The following is a 20,519-nucleotide window of genomic DNA, read 5'->3' as shown; positions in this document are numbered from 1 at the left end:
GTCTAAAGATATAGTTACTCTAGATGGCATTAACTTGGCCTCTAGCACCACTGTCAGGAATCTTGGAGTTATCTTTGATCAGGATTTGTCATTTAACTCCCACATAAAGCAAACCTCTAGGACCGCCTTCTTTCATTTACGTAATATTAGAAAAATTAGACACATACTATCACAGACAGATGCAGAAAAACTAATCCATGCATTTGTTACTTCAAGGCTGGATTAATGCAACTCTTTATTATCAGGTTGCCCCAATAAGTCCATTAAAACGCTCCAATTAATTCAGAACGCTGCAGCACGAGTACTGACAGGAACTAGAAAAAGAGATCACATCTCTCCTGTACTAGCTACTCTGCATTGGCTTCCTGTAAAATGTAGAATAGCATTTAAAATCCTCCTCCTCACCTATAAAGCTCTTCATGGTCAGGCCCCTTCATATCTTAAAGAGCTCATAGTACCCTATTACCCCTCTAGAACACTACGTTCTCTGAATGCTGGGCTACTTGTGGTTCCTATAGTCTCTAAAAGTAGAACAGGAGCCAGAGCCTTCAGTTACCAAGCTCCTCTCCTGTGGAACCAGCTTCCAGTTGTGGTTCGGGAGGCAGACACCCTCACCACATTCAAGAGTAGGCTTAAGACATTCCTCTTTGATAAAGCTTATAGTTAGGGCTGGATCAGGTGAGTCCTGAACCATCCCTTAGTTATGCTGCTATAGGCCTAGACTATCGGGGGATTTCCCATGATGCACTGAGCTCCTCTCTTCCTCTCTCTCTCTTTCTGCACTCATTCATGTCCCATTAATGCATGTTACTAACTTCACTTCTTCCCCGGAGTTCTTGTGCTTTCTCGTCTCGCAGGTTCTCATGGATCCTGGTGGAGCCTCCTGCCATGGTCCTGCTAGATTGCCATTGTCAATACTGTTGTTGCTGTGCACCTGTCTGTCTGTCTGTCTGTCTGTCTGTCTGTCTCTCGCTCTCTCTCTCTCTCTCTCTCTCTCTCTCTCTGTCTCTCTCTCTACCCCAACTGGTCGAGACAGACGACCACCCACCTAGAGCCGGAGGATCTGTCCTAGGTTTCTGCCTTTTAACAGGCAGTGTTTCCTTGCCCTTGTCTCCAAGGTCTTGCTCATGGTGGTACTGTTGGGTCTCTGTAATTAATGTTATAAAGAGTTCGGTCTAGACCTGCTCTATTTGAAAAGTGTCCTGAGATAACTTCTGTTATGAATTGGCGCTATACAAATAAAACTGAATTGAATTGAGAATGTGTTTGTAGTGTTTCACTATTTGATGTTGTTTTGCTGCTTTTATGTCTTTATGTAAAGTGTCTTTGAGTATCTAGAAAAGCGCTTATAAATAAAATATATTATTATTATTATTATTATTATTATTATTATTAATTATCGATCGATCTCCACATTGTGAGTCTGTGTGCGCACAGAAACGTGCGCGTGCCCGCAGCGTTGTGAGCGCGCTGGCGTGCTGATTGAGCTCGTGCAGTGAGCTGCTGCCGTATCGGTGAGGAGGAGGAGGAGGAGGAGGAGGAGGATGAAGAGCAGCGAGCCTTCTTCTGATCACAGCATCGATCCGCGATGATTGATCAGCGTCCGCGGCCGCGCTGATCCCGGAGCGGCTGCACGAGGCGACAGTGGCGTCATCAATCAATCAATCAATCAATCAGCGTCATCGATCACACCTGATGTGAGAGCGCGCGGTGCGGAGCGCGAGCCGCAGCGGGAGACAATCAGCTGCGGGTTCTGGACCGGACTGGTTCCGGATCATGTGAGCGACCGGCGGCAGATCGGATCCCCGCCGGAAGTGAAGCGTCAGAGGACGGAGACCGGCAGGTGGTCCAGGACCGCAGGGGGGTCCAGGTAGGTCCCAGAAACCATCACAAACATAGCGTACTGGTCCCTCCCGCACACCAGACTCCATTTAAAAGTTGGTGATTTTAAGGTTGCTCCGCTCCTCTGCTGCAGTGCTCAGCGGGGAGAACAAAGATCAGTCTCCTGCCCGAACTCCCGCGAGCTGCTCTTTAACTCACAGTTAATGCACCGACTGTCGTTCATCAATGATCAGAGGAGTTATTGATGAGAGAAATATCTCAGTTATTGAATCTGGTATCCTGTTCTTCTGACGCAGAAACGGGTCACATCTGGCTGCAGTTTGGTGGATTTTAATCTTGTTGCAATGGATCCAACACAGATAGAAAACTTCAGTTTTGACGTAACGGAATCCGAACGTTTGATGATGAATATATGACGTCATTTCTATCGATATATTATCGATTATCAGCGTTGTTATTATTATGGCGGTCCCCACCCAGCGCCACGTGCCTGTGTGTGTGTGTGTGTGTGTGTGTGTGTGTTCTGCTTTATTAAATGTTCAGTATTGATCAGCTAGAGGATATTGATCAGTAGGTGAGACTTTCTCTCCTGTTTACTGATGAAACAGGAAGTCTCTTTTGAATTTCTGATTCAGATTTTTTCTATTAATTGATCAATAATCTGATCTATAAGATAGAAACTGAATTGAATTAAAGCTTCATATTATCTGTTTTCTTGTTTGCAACCAGGATCGTTGTTACATGGTCTGTTTCCATGGTGACGAAGAGATTTCAAATTAATACTTTGAGAGTGATTAAAGACTATTAAAGAGAATATATAAAATATAATCAATAAATGATCTAATCTGATCAGATTGAATCCAAACTGTTAATATAAGATCAATAAAACCAGAGCACCTAGTAGCTAACTTTAGCTTGCTCAGTGGGCGCAATGCATTCTGGTACATGAAGGCTCTACCATCGGAAACAACAGCAGTCAGAAGTGACCCTGAACGCCTCGTCTGCCACTGACTGCTTCCTCTTTCTTGTATCAATAAACTGTATTTCATATTCTATTGATCAATAACAGTAACTACTTCCTTGTCAGGGTGAACCTGTGATCCACTGACTCCAGATCAGCTTCATCACAAAATGATCGGTTCATTAATAATCAGTTCATTAATAATCGGTTCAATAATTATCAGTTCATTAATTATCAGTTCAATAATTATCAGTTCAATAATTATCAGTTCAATAATTATCAGTTCATTAATTATCAGTTCATTAATTATCAGTTCATTAATTATCAGTTCAATAATTATCAGTTCATTAATTATCAGTTCATTAATTATCAGTTCAATAATTATCAGTTCAATAATTATCAGTTCATTAATTATCAGTTCATTAATTATCAGTTCATTAAGTTAAAAATAAAAACTTAAAAGATTTGTTGAAGCTTTATAATGAGACTGACTTTACTGTTTTATTGTTTTTAAAATTTATATTCATATTGAAGCTGTGAACACTACATCACAATGTATGTTATTATTATTATTATTATTGATCAAGGTATATTATTATAATTATTGATCACAATGTATGTTATTATTATTATTATTATTATTGATCAAGGTATATTATTATAATTATTGATCACAATGTATATTATTATTATTGATCAAGGTATATTATTATAATTATTGATCACAATGTGTATTATTATTATTATTATTATTATTATTGATCACAAGGTATATTATTATAATTATTGATCACAATGTATATTATTATTATTATTATTATTATTATTATTGATCACAAGGTATATTATTATAATTATTGATCACAATGTATATTATTATTATTATTATTATTATTATTGATCACAAGGTATATTATTATAATTATTATTATTATTGATCACAAGGTATATTATTATTATAATTATTATTATTATTGATCACAATGTATATTATTATAATTATTATTATTATTGATCACAAGGTATATTATTATTATAATTATTATTATTATTGATCACAATGTATATTATTATTATTATTATTATTGATCACAATGTTTATTATTATTATTATTATTGATCACAATGTATATTATTATTATTATTATTATTATTATTGATCACAATGTATATTATTATTATTATTATTATTGATCACAATGTATATTATTATTATTATTATTATTGATCACAAGGTTTATTATTATTATTATTATTGTTATTGGTTACAGTGTGATCAAACTTCCTGCAGTTATTGAGTTCACTGTTTGGGGTTATTGATCAGTTACTGTTATTGATACTGATCAATAGTTAGTAGTTCTGAACTTTAGCTACTGGGTGCTAATCGAAGTTGCACAACGACGTCGCTGAGAAAATTATTCCTGAAGTTTGACACGTAGCTATATTGTTACCTGGTCCTGACCTGGTCCGCATTAGGACCTGTGTGTCGCCCCCGGTTTATGGAAAGTCGTTGTGAAGCTCAATGTGGTCTGCTCTGGCCGTCACCATCTTGGATTTTCTCAGGAGGTTCCACATGGGTCAATTCTTGGACCTTTGCCTTTTTCTCCGTACATACATGGTCCCACTCCACAAAGTTATAAAGGAAGGCAGTAAAGTTTATCCTCCATTATGCTGATGATACTCTGCTGTTCACTGTCAGCAGGAGTTACAGTTACTGTGGAAACACTGGTCAGCATCACACACTGTGTAATTAAAACAGTCCCTAGTCTCGTGACGTCCTGCACAGGTTCACTGCTGGAGCCTCTAGTGGACACACGGAGGCTGCTGATTGGTCCAGACAGGGTCTACTGACTGCAGTACAGACTCTCTCTATCTCCCCCTGGTGGCTGACTGCAGTATAGACTCTCTCTCTCTCTCTCTCTCTCTCCCCCTGGTGACTGACTGCAGTATAGACTCTCTCTCTCTCTCTCTACCTCCCCCTGGTGACTGACTGCAGTACAGACTCTCTCTATCTCCCCCTGGTGGCTGACTGCAGTATAGACTCTCTCTCTATCTCCCCCTGGTGGCTGACTGCAGTATAGACTCTCTCTCTATCTCCTCCTGGTGGCTGACTGCAGTATAGACTCTCTCTCTATCTCCCCCTGGTGGCTGACTGCAGTATAGACTCTCTCTCTATCTCCCCCTGGTGGCTGACTGCAGTATAGACTCTCATTCATTCATTAGCAGTGGGAGGAAGAGGGGACTAATATATTTAGTCTGGCATGAGTCTCTTCCTCAGATGGTGCAGTGGATGAAGACTTCTGTGTTGGTTCTTGCAGACAACAACAACGTCTGACAGTGAGGTAGACTGGCAGGTTTCAGTGGGCGGGACTGGCCTATAGGAGTTAGTGTGTTTCTGTATGATGTGTTAGATAAATGCTGAATACAAACATTGGGTAGTTGGAGTATGTTGAGATGTTTTAGGAGAAAGTGAAAATAGCAGAAAGAGTGTGTGTGTAAATAGTGTATAGAATTTAAAACTGAAAGTGTTCCAGTGACAGTGCAATCCTTGGTGACATCACAGGAAACTACAGTGATTGTTTTAAAGCTCGGCACACAGAGTTGCACAGAATGATTGGTTGTGTTAACGTTTCCCAGACAGCAGAAAATGGCTTCATTGACCCTGTAACAGCTCCTGCTAGCTGCTCCTGCTAGCTGCTCCTGCTAACAAATTATGTGTGGGAAATCATTCACAGGAGGAACAATGGACGCCCAGAGGTTGTAATCCAACAGGGTTCCCAGCAGTGGAGGGCAGGAAGCCACTGATCTCAGGATTTCAAAGTAAAAGTCCTCATTATGATCAGAAATCCAGTTTGAATCGTGTTCTTTTCTTATCTGGTCTCAGTTCTGTGGGTGGAACTCACTACAGTACCCATGAGCCTCAGCAGCTGTTGCTATGGAGACACCTCCATCCAGAGCACTGATGTCACACTTACATCATATTCTGCTGCTCAGCAACAGAGTCTGCAGCTCTTAGATTGGACGGTTCGCCACAGCAGTGCACTCTGGGACCTGTAGTTCATTCCTGGTCCAGGTCTCTCTCACCTGTGACTTCCTGTTTGTGACTCCGCCCACTGTGTGTCTGTGATGTCTCCATTATTGCCACACACACACCCACTGTAACACACACACACACACACACACACACACACACACACACACACCCACTGTAACACACACACACACACACACACACACACACACACACACACACACACCCACTGTAACACACACACACACACACACACACACACACACACACACACACACCCACTGTAACACACACACACACACATTAAGCGCCCCGGGGGTTGAAAGGTTATTGGCTGCCTGCGTGGAGCTTTCGACCAATCAGATGCAAGTATTCAGAGTCATGATTCTCTGCATTGTTGCCATGCGGAGAATCTGCTGACCTACATTCATCCTCCCCACACACACACACACAGTAACACACAGTAACACACAGTAACACACACACACACACACACACACACAGTAACACACAGTAACACACAGTAACACACAGTAACACACACACACACACACACACACACACAGTAACACACAGTAACACACACACACACACACACACACAGTAACACACAGTAACACACACACAGACAGTAACACACAGTAACACACACACACACACACACAGTAACACACAGTAACACACAGTAACACACACACACACACACACACACACACACAGTAACACACACACACACACACACACACACAGTAACACACAGTAACACACAGTAACACACACACACACACACAGTAACACACAGTAACACACACACACACACACACACACAGTAACACACACACAGTAACACACAGTAACACACAGTAACACACACACACACAGTAACACACACACACAAAACACACAGTAACACACACACACACACACACACACACACACACAGTAACACACAGTAACACACAGTAACACACACACACACACACACACAGTAACACACAGTAACACACAGTAACACACAGTAACACACACACACACACACACACACACACACAAACACACAGTAACATACACACACACACACACACACACAGTAACACACACACACACACACACACACACACAGTAACACACACACACACACACACACACACACACACAAGTGACACACAGTAACATACACACACACAGTAACACACAGTAACACACAGTAACACACACAGTAACACACAGTAACACACACACACACACACACAGTAACACACAGTAACATACACACACACACACACGTAACACACAGTAACATACACACACACACACACACACACAGTAACACACAACACACACACACACACACACAGTAACACACACACACACACACACAGTAACACACACACACACACACACACACACACACACACAAGTAACACACACACACAGTAACACACAGTAACACACACACACACACACACACACACAGTAACACACACACATACAGTAACACACACACACACACAGTAACACACAGTAACACACACAGTAACACACAGTAACACACACACACACACACACACAGTAACACACAGTAACACACACACACACAGTAACACACACACACACACACACACACACACACACACACACACACACACACACACACACAGTAACACACACACACACACTCTCAGTCTACTCTATTTACAGGCTGGATCCAGTTCAATGTGTGTAGTGCCAACAAGGAGCAACAGGGGGCAACAGGGGGCAACAGGGAGCAACAGGGGGCAACAAGGAGCAACAGGGGGGCAACAAGGAGCAACAGGGGGGCAACAGGGGGCAACAGGGAGCAACAGGGGGCAAAAAGGAGCAACAGGGGGCAACAAGGAGCAACAAGGGGAAACAAGGAGCAACAGGGAGCAACAGGGGGCAACAAGGAGCAACAGGGGGCAACAAGGAGCAACAAGGAGCAACAGGGGGCAACAAGGAGCAACAGGGGGCAACAGGGGGCAACAAGGAGCAACAGGGGGCAACAGGGGGCAACAGGGAGCAACAGGGGGCAAAAGGGAGCAACAGGGGGCAACAAGGAGCAACAAGGGGAAACAAGGAGCAACAGGGAGCAACAGGGGGCAACAAGGAGCAACAGGGGGCAACAAGGAGCAACAAGGAGCAACAGGGGGCAACAAGGGAGCAACAGGGGGCAACAGGGGGCAACAAGGAGCAACAGGGGGCAACAAGGAGCAACAGGGAGCAACAGGGGGCAACAAGGAGCAACAGGGGGCAACAAGGAGCAACAGGGAGCAACAGGGGGCAACAAGGAGCAACAGGGAGCAACAGGGGGCAACAAGGAGCAACAGGGGGCAACAAGGAGCAACAGGGGGCAACAGGGAGCAACAGGGGGCAAAAAGGAGCAACAGGGGGGCAACAAGGAGCAACAGGGGGAAACAAGGAGCAACAGGGGGCAACAGGGGGCAACAGGGAGCAACAGGGGGCAACAGGGGGCAACAAGGAGCAACAGGGGGCAACAGGGGGGCAACAAGGAGCAACAGGGGGCAACAGGGAGCAACAGGGGGCAACAGGGGGCAACAGGGGGCAAAAGGAGCAACAGGGGGCAACAAGGAGCAACAGGGGGGCAACAGGGGGCAACAGGGAGGAACAAGGAGCAACAGGGGGCAACAGGGAGGAACAAGGAGCAACAGGGGGCAACAGGGAGGAACAAGGAGCAACAGGGGGCAACAGGGGGCAACAAGGAGCAACAGGGGGCAACAGGGAGCAACAGGGGGCAACAAGGAGCAACAGGGGGCAACCGGGAGCAACAGGGAGCAACAGGGGGGCAACAGGGGGCAACAAGGAGCAACAGGGGGCAACAAGGAGCAACAGGGGGCAACCGGGAGCAACAGGGAGCAACAGGGAGCAACAGGGGGCAACAGGGGGAAACAGGGAGCAACAGGGAGCAACAGGGAGCAACAGGGGGCAACAAGGAGCAACAGGGGGCAACAGGGAGCAACAAGGAGCAACAAGGAGCAACAGGGAGCAACAGGGGGCAACAAGGGGCAACAGGGGGCAACAAGGAGCAACAGGGAGCAACAGGGGGCAACAGGGGGCAACAAGGAGCAACAGGGGGCAACAGGGGGCAACAAGGAGCAACAGGGGGCAACAAGGAGCAACAGGGAGCAACAAGGGGAAACAAGGAGCAACAGGGAGCAACAGGGGGCAACAAGGAGCAACAGGGGGCAACAAGGAGCAACAGGGAGCAACAGGGGGGCAACAAGGAGCAACAGGGGGCAACAAGGAGCAACAAGGAGCAACAGGGAGCAACAGGGGGCAACAAGGAGCAACAGGGGGCAACAGGGGGCAACAAGGAGCAACAAGGAGCAACAGGGGGCAACAAGGAGCAACAGGGGGCAACAGGGGGCAACAAGGAGCAACAGGGGGCAACAAGGAGCAACAAGGAGCAACAAGGAGCAACAGGGAGCAACAGGGGGCAACAAGGAGCAACAGGGGGCAACAAGGAGCAACAGGGAGCAACAGGGGGCAACAAGGAGCAACAGGGAGCAACAGGGGGCAACAAGGAGCAACAGGGGGCAACAAGGAGCAACAGGGGGCAACAGGGAGCAACAGGGGGCAAAAAGGAGCAACAGGGGGCAACAAGGAGCAACAGGGAGCAACAAGGGGAAACAAGGAGCAACAGGGGGGCAACAGGGGGCAACAGGGAGCAACAGGGGGCAACAGGGGGCAACAAGGAGCAACAGGGGGCAACAGGGGGCAACAAGGAGCAACAGGGGGCAACAGGGAGCAACAGGGGGGCAACAGGGGGCAACAAGGGAGCAACAGGGGGCAACAGGGGGCAACAGGGAGCAACAGGGGGCAAAAAGGAGCAACAGGGGGCAACAAGGAGCAACAGGGAGCAACAAGGGGAAACAAGGAGCAACAGGGAGCAACAGGGGGTAACAAGGAGCAACAGGGGGCAACAAGGAGCAACAAGGAGCAACAGGGAGCAACAGGGGGCAACAAGGAGCAACAGGGGGCAACAAGGAGCAACAAGGAGCAACAGGGAGCAACAGGGGGCAACAAGGAGCAACAGGGGGCAACAGGGGGCAACAAGGAGCAACAGGGAGCAACAGGGGGGCAGCAAGGAGCAACAGGGGGCAACAGGGGGCAACAAGGAGCAACAGGGGGCAACAGGGAGCAACAGGGGGCAAAAGGAGCAACAGGGGGCAACAAGGAGCAACAGGGAGCAACAAGGGGAAACAAGGAGCAACAGGGGGCAACAAGGAGCAACAGGGAGCAACAGGGAGCAACAAGGGGAAACAAGGAGCAACAGGGGGCAACAGGGAGCAACAGGGGGGCAACAGGGGGCAACAGGGAGGAACAAGGAGCAACAGGGGGCAACAGGGAGGAACAAGGAGCAACAGGGGGCAACAGGGAGGAACAAGGAGCAACAGGGGGCAACAGGGGGCAACAAGGAGCAACAGGGGGCAACAGGGAGCAACAAGGAGCAACAGGGGGCAACAAGGAGCAACAGGGGGCAACAGGGGGCAACAAGGAGCAACAGGGGGCAACAAGGAGCAACAAGGAGCAACAGGGAGCAACAGGGGGCAACAAGGAGCAACAGGGGGCAACAAGGAGCAACAGGGAGCAACAGGGGGCAACAAGGAGCAACAGGGAGCAACAGGGGGCAACAAGGAGCAACAGGGGGCAACAAGGAGCAACAGGGGGCAACAGGGAGCAACAGGGGGCAAAAAGGAGCAACAGGGGGCAACAAGGAGCAACAGGGGGAAACAAGGAGCAACAGGGGGCAACAGGGGGCAACAGGGAGCAACAGGGGGCAACAGGGGGCAACAAGGAGCAACAGGGGGCAACAGGGGGCAACAAGGAGCAACAGGGGGCAACAGGGAGCAACAGGGGGCAACAGGGGGCAACAGGGGGCAAAAAGGAGCAACAGGGGGCAACAAGGAGCAACAGGGGGCAACAGGGGGCAACAGGGAGGAACAAGGAGCAACAGGGGGCAACAGGGAGGAACAAGGAGCAACAGGGGGCAACAGGGAGGAACAAGGAGCAACAGGGGGCAACAGGGGGCAACAAGGAGCAACAGGGGGCAACAGGGAGCAACAGGGGGCAACAAGGAGCAACAGGGGGCAACCGGGAGCAACAGGGAGCAACAGGGGGCAACAGGGGGCAACAAGGGAGCAACAGGGGGCAACAAGGAGCAACAGGGGGCAACCGGGAGCAACAGGGAGCAACAGGGAGCAACAGGGGGCAACAGGGGGAAACAGGGAGCAACAGGGAGCAACAGGGAGCAACAGGGGGCAACAAGGAGCAACAGGGGGCAACAGGGAGCAACAGGGGGCAACAAGGAGCAACAGGGGGCAACAGGGGGCAACAAGGAGCAACAGGGGGCAACAAGGAGCAACAGGGAGCAACAAGGGGAAACAAGGAGCAACAGGGAGCAACAGGGGGCAACAAGGAGCAACAGGGGGCAACAAGGAGCAACAGGGAGCAACAGGGGGCAACAAGGAGCAACAGGGGGCAACAAGGAGCAACAAGGAGCAACAGGGAGCAACAGGGGGCAACAAGGAGCAACAGGGGGCAACAGGGGGCAACAAGGAGCAACAAGGAGCAACAGGGGGCAACAAGGAGCAACAGGGGGCAACAGGGGGCAACAAGGAGCAACAGGGGGCAACAAGGAGCAACAAGGAGCAACAAGGAGCAACAGGGAGCAACAGGGGGCAACAAGGAGCAACAGGGGGCAACAAGGAGCAACAGGGAGCAACAGGGGGCAACAGGGGGCAACAAGGAGCAACAGGGGGCAACCGGGAGCAACAGGGAGCAACAGGGGGCAACAGGGGGCAACAAGGAGCAACAGGGGGCAACAAGGAGCAACAGGGGGCAACCGGGAGCAACAGGGAGCAACAGGGAGCAACAGGGGGCAACAGGGGAAACAGGGAGCAACAGGGAGCAACAGGGAGCAACAGGGGGCAACAAGGAGCAACAGGGGGCAACAGGGAGCAACAAGGAGCAACAAGGAGCAACAGGGGGCAACAAGGAGCAACAGGGAGCAACAGGGGGCAACAGGGGGCAACAAGGGAGCAACAGGGGGCAACAGGGGGCAACAAGGAGCAACAGGGGGCAACAAGGAGCAACAGGGAGCAACAAGGGGAAACAAGGAGCAACAGGGAGCAACAGGGGGGCAACAAGGAGCAACAGGGGGCAACAAGGAGCAACAGGGAGCAACAGGGGGGCAACAAGGAGCAACAGGGGGCAACAAGGAGCAACAAGGAGCAACAGGGAGCAACAGGGGGCAACAAGGAGCAACAGGGGGCAACAGGGGGCAACAAGGAGCAACAAGGAGCAACAGGGGGCAACAAGGAGCAACAGGGGGCAACAGGGGGCAACAAGGAGCAACAGGGGGCAACAAGGAGCAACAAGGAGCAACAAGGAGCAACAGGGAGCAACAGGGGGCAACAAGGAGCAACAGGGGGCAACAAGGAGCAACAGGGAGCAACAGGGGGCAACAAGGAGCAACAGGGAGCAACAGGGGGCAACAAGGAGCAACAGGGGGCAACAAGGAGCAACAGGGGGCAACAGGGAGCAACAGGGGGCAAAAAGGAGCAACAGGGGGCAACAAGGAGCAACAGGGAGCAACAAGGGGAAACAAGGAGCAACAGGGGGCAACAGGGGGCAACAGGGAGCAACAGGGGGCAACAAGGAGCAACAGGGGGCAACAGGGGGCAACAAGGAGCAACAGGGGGCAACAGGGAGCAACAGGGGGCAACAGGGGGCAACAAGGAGCAACAGGGGGCAACAGGGGGCAACAGGGAGCAACAGGGGGCAAAAAGGAGCAACAGGGGGCAACAAGGAGCAACAGGGAGCAACAAGGGGAAACAAGGAGCAACAGGGAGCAACAGGGGGCAACAAGGAGCAACAGGGGGCAACAAGGAGCAACAAGGAGCAACAGGGAGCAACAGGGGGCAACAAGGAGCAACAGGGGGCAACAAGGAGCAACAAGGAGCAACAGGGAGCAACAGGGGGCAACAAGGAGCAACAGGGGGCAACAGGGGGCAACAAGGAGCAACAGGGAGCAACAGGGGGCAGCAAGGAGCAACAGGGGGCAACAGGGGGCAACAAGGAGCAACAGGGGGCAACAGGGAGCAACAGGGGGCAAAAAGGAGCAACAGGGGGCAACAAGGAGCAACAGGGAGCAACAAGGGGAAACAAGGAGCAACAGGGGGCAACAAGGAGCAACAGGGAGCAACAGGGAGCAACAAGGGGAAACAAGGAGCAACAGGGGGCAACAGGGAGCAACAGGGGGCAACAGGGGGCAACAGGGAGGAACAAGGAGCAACAGGGGGCAACAGGGAGGAACAAGGAGCAACAGGGGGCAACAGGGAGGAACAAGGAGCAACAGGGGGCAACAGGGGGGCAACAAGGAGCAACAGGGGGCAACAGGGAGCAACAGGGGGCAACAAGGAGCAACAGGGGGCAACCGGGAGCAACAGGGAGCAACAGGGGGCAACAGGGAGCAACAAGGAGCAACAAGGAGCAACAGGGAGCAACAAGGAGCAACAGGGGGCAACAGGGAGCAACAGGGAGCAACAGGGAGCAACAGGGGGCAACAGGGGAAACAGGGAGCAACAGGGGGCAACAAGGAGCAACAGGGAGCAACAGGGGGCAACAGGGGGCAACAGGGAGCAACAAGGAGCAACAAGGAGCAACAGGGAGCAACAGGGGGCAACAAGGGGCAACAGGGGGCAACAAGGAGCAACAGGGAGCAACAGGGGGCAACAGGGGGCAACAAGGAGCAACAGGGGGCAACAGGGGGCAACAGGGGGCAACAAGGAGCAACAGGGAGCAACAGGGGGCAACAGGGAGGAACAAGGAGCAACAGGGGGCAACAGGGGGCAACAAGGAGCAACAGGGGGCAACAGGGGGCAACAGGGAGCAACAGGGAGCAGTCAGACAACAGACGGACCAGAGCTAACTCTGAGCTAACTCCTCAGAGTTCTTTAAAATAAATCAGTGATTACAGAGTTCCTCTCTGTCTGAAGCTGGTAGTTATCTCTCTCTCTCTCTCTCTCTCTGTTTAATGACTACTCTCTCGTCCTGAATTAAAAGCCAGCTCTCAGCGGCTTCTCTGATTGGTCGCTGCTGACTAATGCTGCGTTCCCACGGACCAGTTAAACCACACGTCCCCATAATCCTCCACATGTCCCCATAAACCACAACCATCCAACTCCGGAGAGTCACACCTCACTTTCCACTGAGAGCCTCCACGCTAACATTCTCATAGACTCTAAGACGAGGGCGGCTGTGGCTCAGAGGAAGAGCAGGTCGTCCTTTAATCGGAAGGTTGTTGGTTCAATGCCCAGCTCCTGCTGCCACACGTCAAAGCATCCTTGAGCGAGATACTGAACCCGGAATTGCTCCACGAATGTCTATGAATGAGGTAGTTTCTGTTCAATGGACTTTCCATCGCTGAGTGAATGTGTGTAAAAGCACTTTGTGTGGTCGGAAGACTACAAAGGAAACTATAAGTACAGCTCCATTTACCATTTAATGTAGCATGTTACCATAATGTAGCATGTTACCATAATGTAGCATTCTAACATAATGTAGCATTCTAACATAATGTAGCATGTTACCATAATGTAGCATGTTACCATAATGTAGCATTCTAACATAATGTAGCATGTTACCATAATGTAGCATTCTAACATAATGTAGCATGTTACCATAATGTAGCATTCTAACATAATGTAGCATTCTAACATAATGTAGCATGTTACCATAATGTAGCATGTTACCATTTAATGTAGCATGTTACCATAATGTAGCATGTTACCATAATGTAGCATTCTAACATAATGTAGCATTCTAACATAATGTAGCATTCTAACATAATGTAGCATGTTACCATAATGTAGCATTCTAACATAATGTAGCATGTTACCATAATGTAGCATTCTAACATAATGTAGCATGTTACCATAATGTAGCATTCTAACATAATGTAGCATTCTAACATAATGTAGCATTCTAACATAATGTAGCATGTTACCATAATGTAGCATTCTAACATAATGTAGCATGTTAACATAATGTAGCATACTAACATAATGTAGCATTCTAACATAATGTAGCATGTTAACATAATGTAGCATGTTACCATAATGTAGCATTCTAACATAATGTAGCATGTTACCATAATGTAGCATTCTAACATAATGTAGCATGTTACCATAATGTAGCATTCTAACATAATGTAACATGTTAACATAATGTAGCATACTAACATAATGTAGCATTCTAACATAATGTAGCATGTTAACATAATGTAGCATTCTAACATAATGTAGCATGTTAACATAATGTAGCATTCTAACATAATGTAACATGTTAACATAATGTAGCATACTAACATAATGTAGCATTCTAACATAATGTAGCATGTTACCATAATGTAGCATTCTAACATAATGTAGCATGTTACCATAATGTAGCATTCTAACATAATGTAACATGTTAACATAATGTAGCATACTAACATAATGTAGCATTCTAACATAATGTAGCATGTTAACATAATGTAGCATGTTACCATAATGTAGCATTCTAACATAATGTAGCATGTTACCATAATGTAGCATTCTAACATAATGTAGCATTCTAACATAATGTAGCATTCTAACATAATGTAGCATGTTACCATAATGTAGCATTGCTGCCCACTCACAGCTTCCTGTTGGTCTCATCAATGGGATAGTTTTCCCAGAGTTCCCTGCTACTGAATGTGAAACAGATAAAAACAGCAGGAGCTGTTTGAATGTGAATGATCGGGGGGGGGGAGGGGGGGCTATTGTTTGTGTGTGCGTGTGTGGGGAGGGCTATTGTGGGTGGGGAAGGGGGATTCTGTAGTGAACCAGGAGTTTTTAGTTTTTTAGTTTAAAGAATAAAAGCAGTGCAGAGAGAGAGACAGGTGGACAGAGAGACAGACAGAGAGGATGCAGGGTAACAGGACCTTCCAAAATAAAAGCAAAACAGAAACAGACAGGAAAAGGAATTTTAATGTTCATGTTAATCTGTATGTGATCAGTGAGCATGAACTATTATAGATATTTAAATTAATAGGATTTATATTGTTAATGTATATATTAATATAGTAAATAAAATCTAAATATAACATAGAGAAATTACTGTATTTTTAGATATAAATGTGTTTAAATAACATATTTGACTCTGTATCATCTGGTATAAATATGTAATATATGTGATATTAATAAAAGTCAGAATTGTGTCCAGATATGTTGTTTGTATATTTGTATGTTAATCTGCATTATTACTTTATTATTACAAACATAGAAAGAAAGAGTGTATTTTGTTTTGAAGTTCTGTAGAGGAAGTGATAAGCACAGTCAGAGAGGAGGAGCTCAGAGGAGACCAGAGACCAGAGACTAGACTGAGTTCAGTTTTATTGTGGATCTGAGTCCTCCTGCAGTCCCTGATGTCTCTGGGGGGACAGAGAGGGTGGTTCAAGCTGTGAAGGTATTTAACTTGTTCTGGTTCAGATTTAACTTTGTGTACAGTGTGTGTGTACAGTGTGTGTGTACAGTGTGTGTGTACAGTGTGTGTACATAGTGTGTGTACAGTGTGTGTGTACAGTGTGTGTACAGTGTGTGTTACAGTGTGTTACAGTGTGTTACAATGTGTTACAGTGTGTGTTACAGTGTGTTACAGTGTGTGTTACAGTGTGTTACAATGTGTTACAGTGTGTGTTACAGTGTGTGGTACAGTGTGTGTACAGTGTGTTACAATGTGTTACAGTGTGTGTGTACAGTGTGTGTTACACTGTGTATTACAGTGTGTGTACAGTGTGTGTTACAGTGTGTGTACAGTGTGTTACAATGTGTTACAGTGTGTGTGTGTGTACAGTGTGTGTACAGTGTGTTACAATGTGTTACAGTGTGTGTGTGTGTACAGTGTGTGTTACAGTGTGTGTACAGTGTGTTACAATGTGTTACAGTGTGTGTACAGTGTGTGTTACACTGTGTATTACAGTGTGTGTTGCACTGTGTATTACAGTGTGTGTTGCACTGTGTGTACAGTGTGTGTACAGTGTGTGTTACAGTGTGTTACAATGTGTTACAGTGTGTGTGTACAGTGTGTGTTACAGTGTGTGTACAGTGTGTTATAATGTGTTACAGTGTGTGCTACAGTGTGTTATAATGTGTGTACAGTGTGTGTACAGTGTGTTGCAGTGTGTGTTACAGTGTGTTAGTGTGTGTTACACTGTGTGTGTATACAGTGTATATTACAGTGTGTGTGTACAGTGTGTGTACAGTGTGTGTGTACAGTGTGTGTACAGTGTGTGTGTACAGTGTGTGTACAGTGTGTGTGTACAGTGTGTGTACAGTGTGTGTACAGTGTGTGTGTACAGTGTGTGTACAGTGTGTGTGTACAGTGTGTGTGTACAGTGTGTGTTACAGTGTGTACAGTGTGTGGTCTGTAGCGTTAGTGACTGAAGCTGTAGATCCAGTGGCTGATGTGGATCCTCACTGTTGGTACGGGATCACAGTCTGGGTCTGTGTTTCTTGGTTCACACCCACGCTGGCTCTGGGTTTCCACCTCACTCATAGTTTATTACTGACACATCGATCTTATTGAGCCCGGCTGTACAACACTATTTTATCCCACAGAGAACAACAGGAGCTCAGCAACAGGCATCCATTCAGAGCAGGTAACTGCTAACTGCTAACCACTAACCAACTCATGTTAGGTTGGGGGCTGTCTGATGATATTTCTGTCATATCTCAGAAACACAGTATCTTAAAGTTTCATCATTTCAGCTGTCACATGCTGCTAATGGTTAGCTTGTTGTATTTGTTTGTTGATGAAGTAACTGCAGCTTCTCTGATAGGCTAATGGTGTTAGCTTCTCCAGTGGGCTAACACACACACACACACACACACACACACACACACACACACACACACACACACACACACAGAGTCGGTATAAAAGCTGCAGACTAACTAGATATATATTCAACAGAGTGTTTGTTAAATGATGTTTGAAAGGTTCTGGTTGATGAACTCTTCTGTGTGTTTGTTGTTTACATGATGTTTACTGATCGTCTGAGACAGAAAAGCAAACAGGAAGCAGAGTTTTTTCAGCTGTTCTCTCTTAGAGCTTCATCACCTGAGAGGAAGAGGAGGTGAGAGTAACACCCCTCCCCCATCACACCAACACACAGTCAGCAGGGCCAAATGTTTCTCTCTGCAGTAAACAACAACTAATGCAAATAACATCATCATCATCATCATCATCCCTTTCTTCTTCATCATCAAATAGCTTCAATTCAACAAGAGGAAAGCAAACATAAAATAACAATAATGTAAACAAATAAACTATATAAGGAGAAAAAAATCCAAAATGAAAGACAGGAAGTTCTTTTATAAAACTACAATTAAAATAACATTTTATTTAACCTTCATCAATCAAACTGACAGTAGCCAGAATCTTCCTCATTAGTGCAATAATCTGACCTGAGATCAGTTCACAGACTGATGGTTGAAGCTGCTGGAGACACAAACTGCAGGTCTGAACACGAAGAGTCAGCAGGAATGTGGCAGGAGAGAGGAGAGGGGGAGGAAGAGGAGGAGGAGGAGGAGGAGGAGGAGGAATGGCAGATGGGGAGGAAGAGGAGAGGTGGAGGATGAAAGAAAGTGGTGAGGAGCAGAAACAGGAGGACATTTGTCACAACATTAGGTGTGTGTGTGTGACTGTGTGTGTGTGTGTGTGTGTGTTGTCTCATTAATCTTTAATTATTAAACTCATTATTTTCTCTGCGTTGGGATTAATTAGAGCAGCTGAGTCAGTTAAACTATGAAATGAATCAGCGTAAATAAGATCATTGATATAAATAATACACACAGTGTGAATGTCTTTGTGGACAAAAGATATTTGAGGACATTTTATGGACCAACTGATGACAACTGATCAATTAATTAATTAGTGGAATAAATGATTTACAGATGAATTTATAATGAATATAATCATAAATTAACTGCATTCAGAATCAGCTGGATAATGTAAGCTTGCAGTCAGTTAGCAAAGCAAGCTAACGTTATCAACAGCACAATCAGACGTTGGCTGTGTCTCATTCCGCATACTTCCGTCAGTACACTGCTAATGTGCACTGACCACTTACTGCCGTAGTGCCACTGTCGATGGTTAGTATTGTCCCAAAAGGAACACCTATGTTAGAACACTTACAGGAAATGACGAGCGGGATGAGCGTGACGAACCCGACAAACGCAACAAACGCAACACACATGACCGCGATTTTCCAGCCCGCCAAAAATATATGCCGGCTTTTGTTACAAACATTTTTCTGCATGTTCATTTACCACTCAGTTCACAGCATGTGGAAACTACGTCGCCTACTTAACTCGCCAAATAATTATGTCGGCTTCAGTCAGTGAGGGACATGTAAGTGATGCATTAGACAACAGTACAATGTAGGGGTGAGTATTGGCAAGAACCAGGGGCCACCAGGGGCCACCAGGGGCAACCAGGGGCCTCCAGGGAGAGTGGCAGGCTAGTGTTATTGTTAGCTACATTAGCCTATTTAGCAAACCAGCTCGAAAACAAAACTTTACATTGTATTGAACTCACAGCAACACCGTGTAATGCATATATTGGTGACCGGACTAAAGCAGCAATGTAAACAAGTTTGTAAGAGCATTTAAAATCGACATTAAAACGACCAACGTAGTACAAATACAAAGAAAATACATCTTAATATGGGCGCAGCAACTTTTGCGAGTTGTACGTGCCCCCCCCCCCGTTTAGCTCGGTGTACTCTGAGAGTACTCTCGGAGTGGTGTCTTGCTAGGTGAACTCGCAAGTTAATATTTCACGGCAGCGAGACAAGGCTTACAAACGGCATTATCTTTATCCAACTCGTTGTTCTTACTATATTTTTTAATTTGGAAGCCAAAGTGCTTCCAAACGTCGGCTTTACACTGCGGAGGCGTTGTTATTTTGATAGCCATTTTGGAAAGTCCTCAGCCACTCTCTCTAATACAGAAATACATGCGCACAGCAGAGTTGCTCTTCGGCGCCATCTACTGAAGTGGAGGTACGGAAGTCATACTGTATTCACAACGCGTCTAAACATGAATCATGATCCTTAAAAAAAATCGATCTTTGGAGTTGAAAAATCGATATTGTATCGTATTACCACCATTACTTACATTTATACGCTTGAGGTGTCGAACTTGTCGTCGCAGCTCCGGCTGCCTCGGCTGGTCATTATTTCATTATTTCAAATTTTTAAAAACTTGCCGACGTCCCTGGCCCCTTCCCTTCCGCTTTGTAGTCAAGATGGCATCCCTTCAGTGCGAGTAGGGTCCATCATTCCATACTGAATTTTTTGACCGTTTTCAGGGGGTCATCCGGATACTTTCAGTGCACTGACTTTTTGTGTTATCTACACTATATACTTAAAACTAAGTGTTTGAAGTGTGCAAGTAGGCGGAATGAGACACAGCCAATATGTTCCACTAGCTTAGCAGAAATGTTAGCTTTGACTTTGGACTCTGTGTTGTGGACTCTGTGTTGGACTCTGTGTTGTGGACTCTGTGTTGGACTCTGTGTTGGACTCTGTGTTGTGGACTCTGTGTTGGACTCTGT

The 20,519-nt window shown here is 46.7% G+C and overlaps 1 protein-coding gene across 4 annotated transcripts in view; it reads left to right on the top strand.

Annotated features, from left to right (window-relative positions):
* The first annotated feature begins 1,502 nt into the window (after window positions 1-1,502).
* ccdc120a (coiled-coil domain containing 120a) overlaps window positions 1,503-20,519 on the top strand; it is a 32,416-nt gene continuing 13,399 nt past the window's right edge. For 2 of the 4 annotated variants that reach the window (XM_051426697.1, XM_051426695.1), the window contains exon 1: window positions 16,157-16,367. Coding sequence is in view for 1 of the 4 variants with exons in the window: in XM_051426696.1 (XP_051282656.1) it covers window positions 14,257-14,271 (15 nt within the window). In the remaining 3 variants the exon portion in view is untranslated. Of the gene's footprint in view, window positions 1,871-14,219; window positions 14,272-16,156; window positions 16,368-20,519 lie in introns of those variants that run through there. The other 2 variants (XM_051426693.1, XM_051426696.1) reach the window with 2 other exon arrangements.

This window comes from Dicentrarchus labrax, unplaced genomic scaffold (genome assembly GCF_905237075.1).
Source record: "Dicentrarchus labrax unplaced genomic scaffold, dlabrax2021, whole genome shotgun sequence".
Classification (NCBI taxonomy): Eukaryota; Metazoa; Chordata; class Actinopteri; family Moronidae; genus Dicentrarchus; species Dicentrarchus labrax.
Note: the sequence above shows the minus strand (reverse complement) of the source record. Positions and strands in the feature narration are given on the sequence as shown.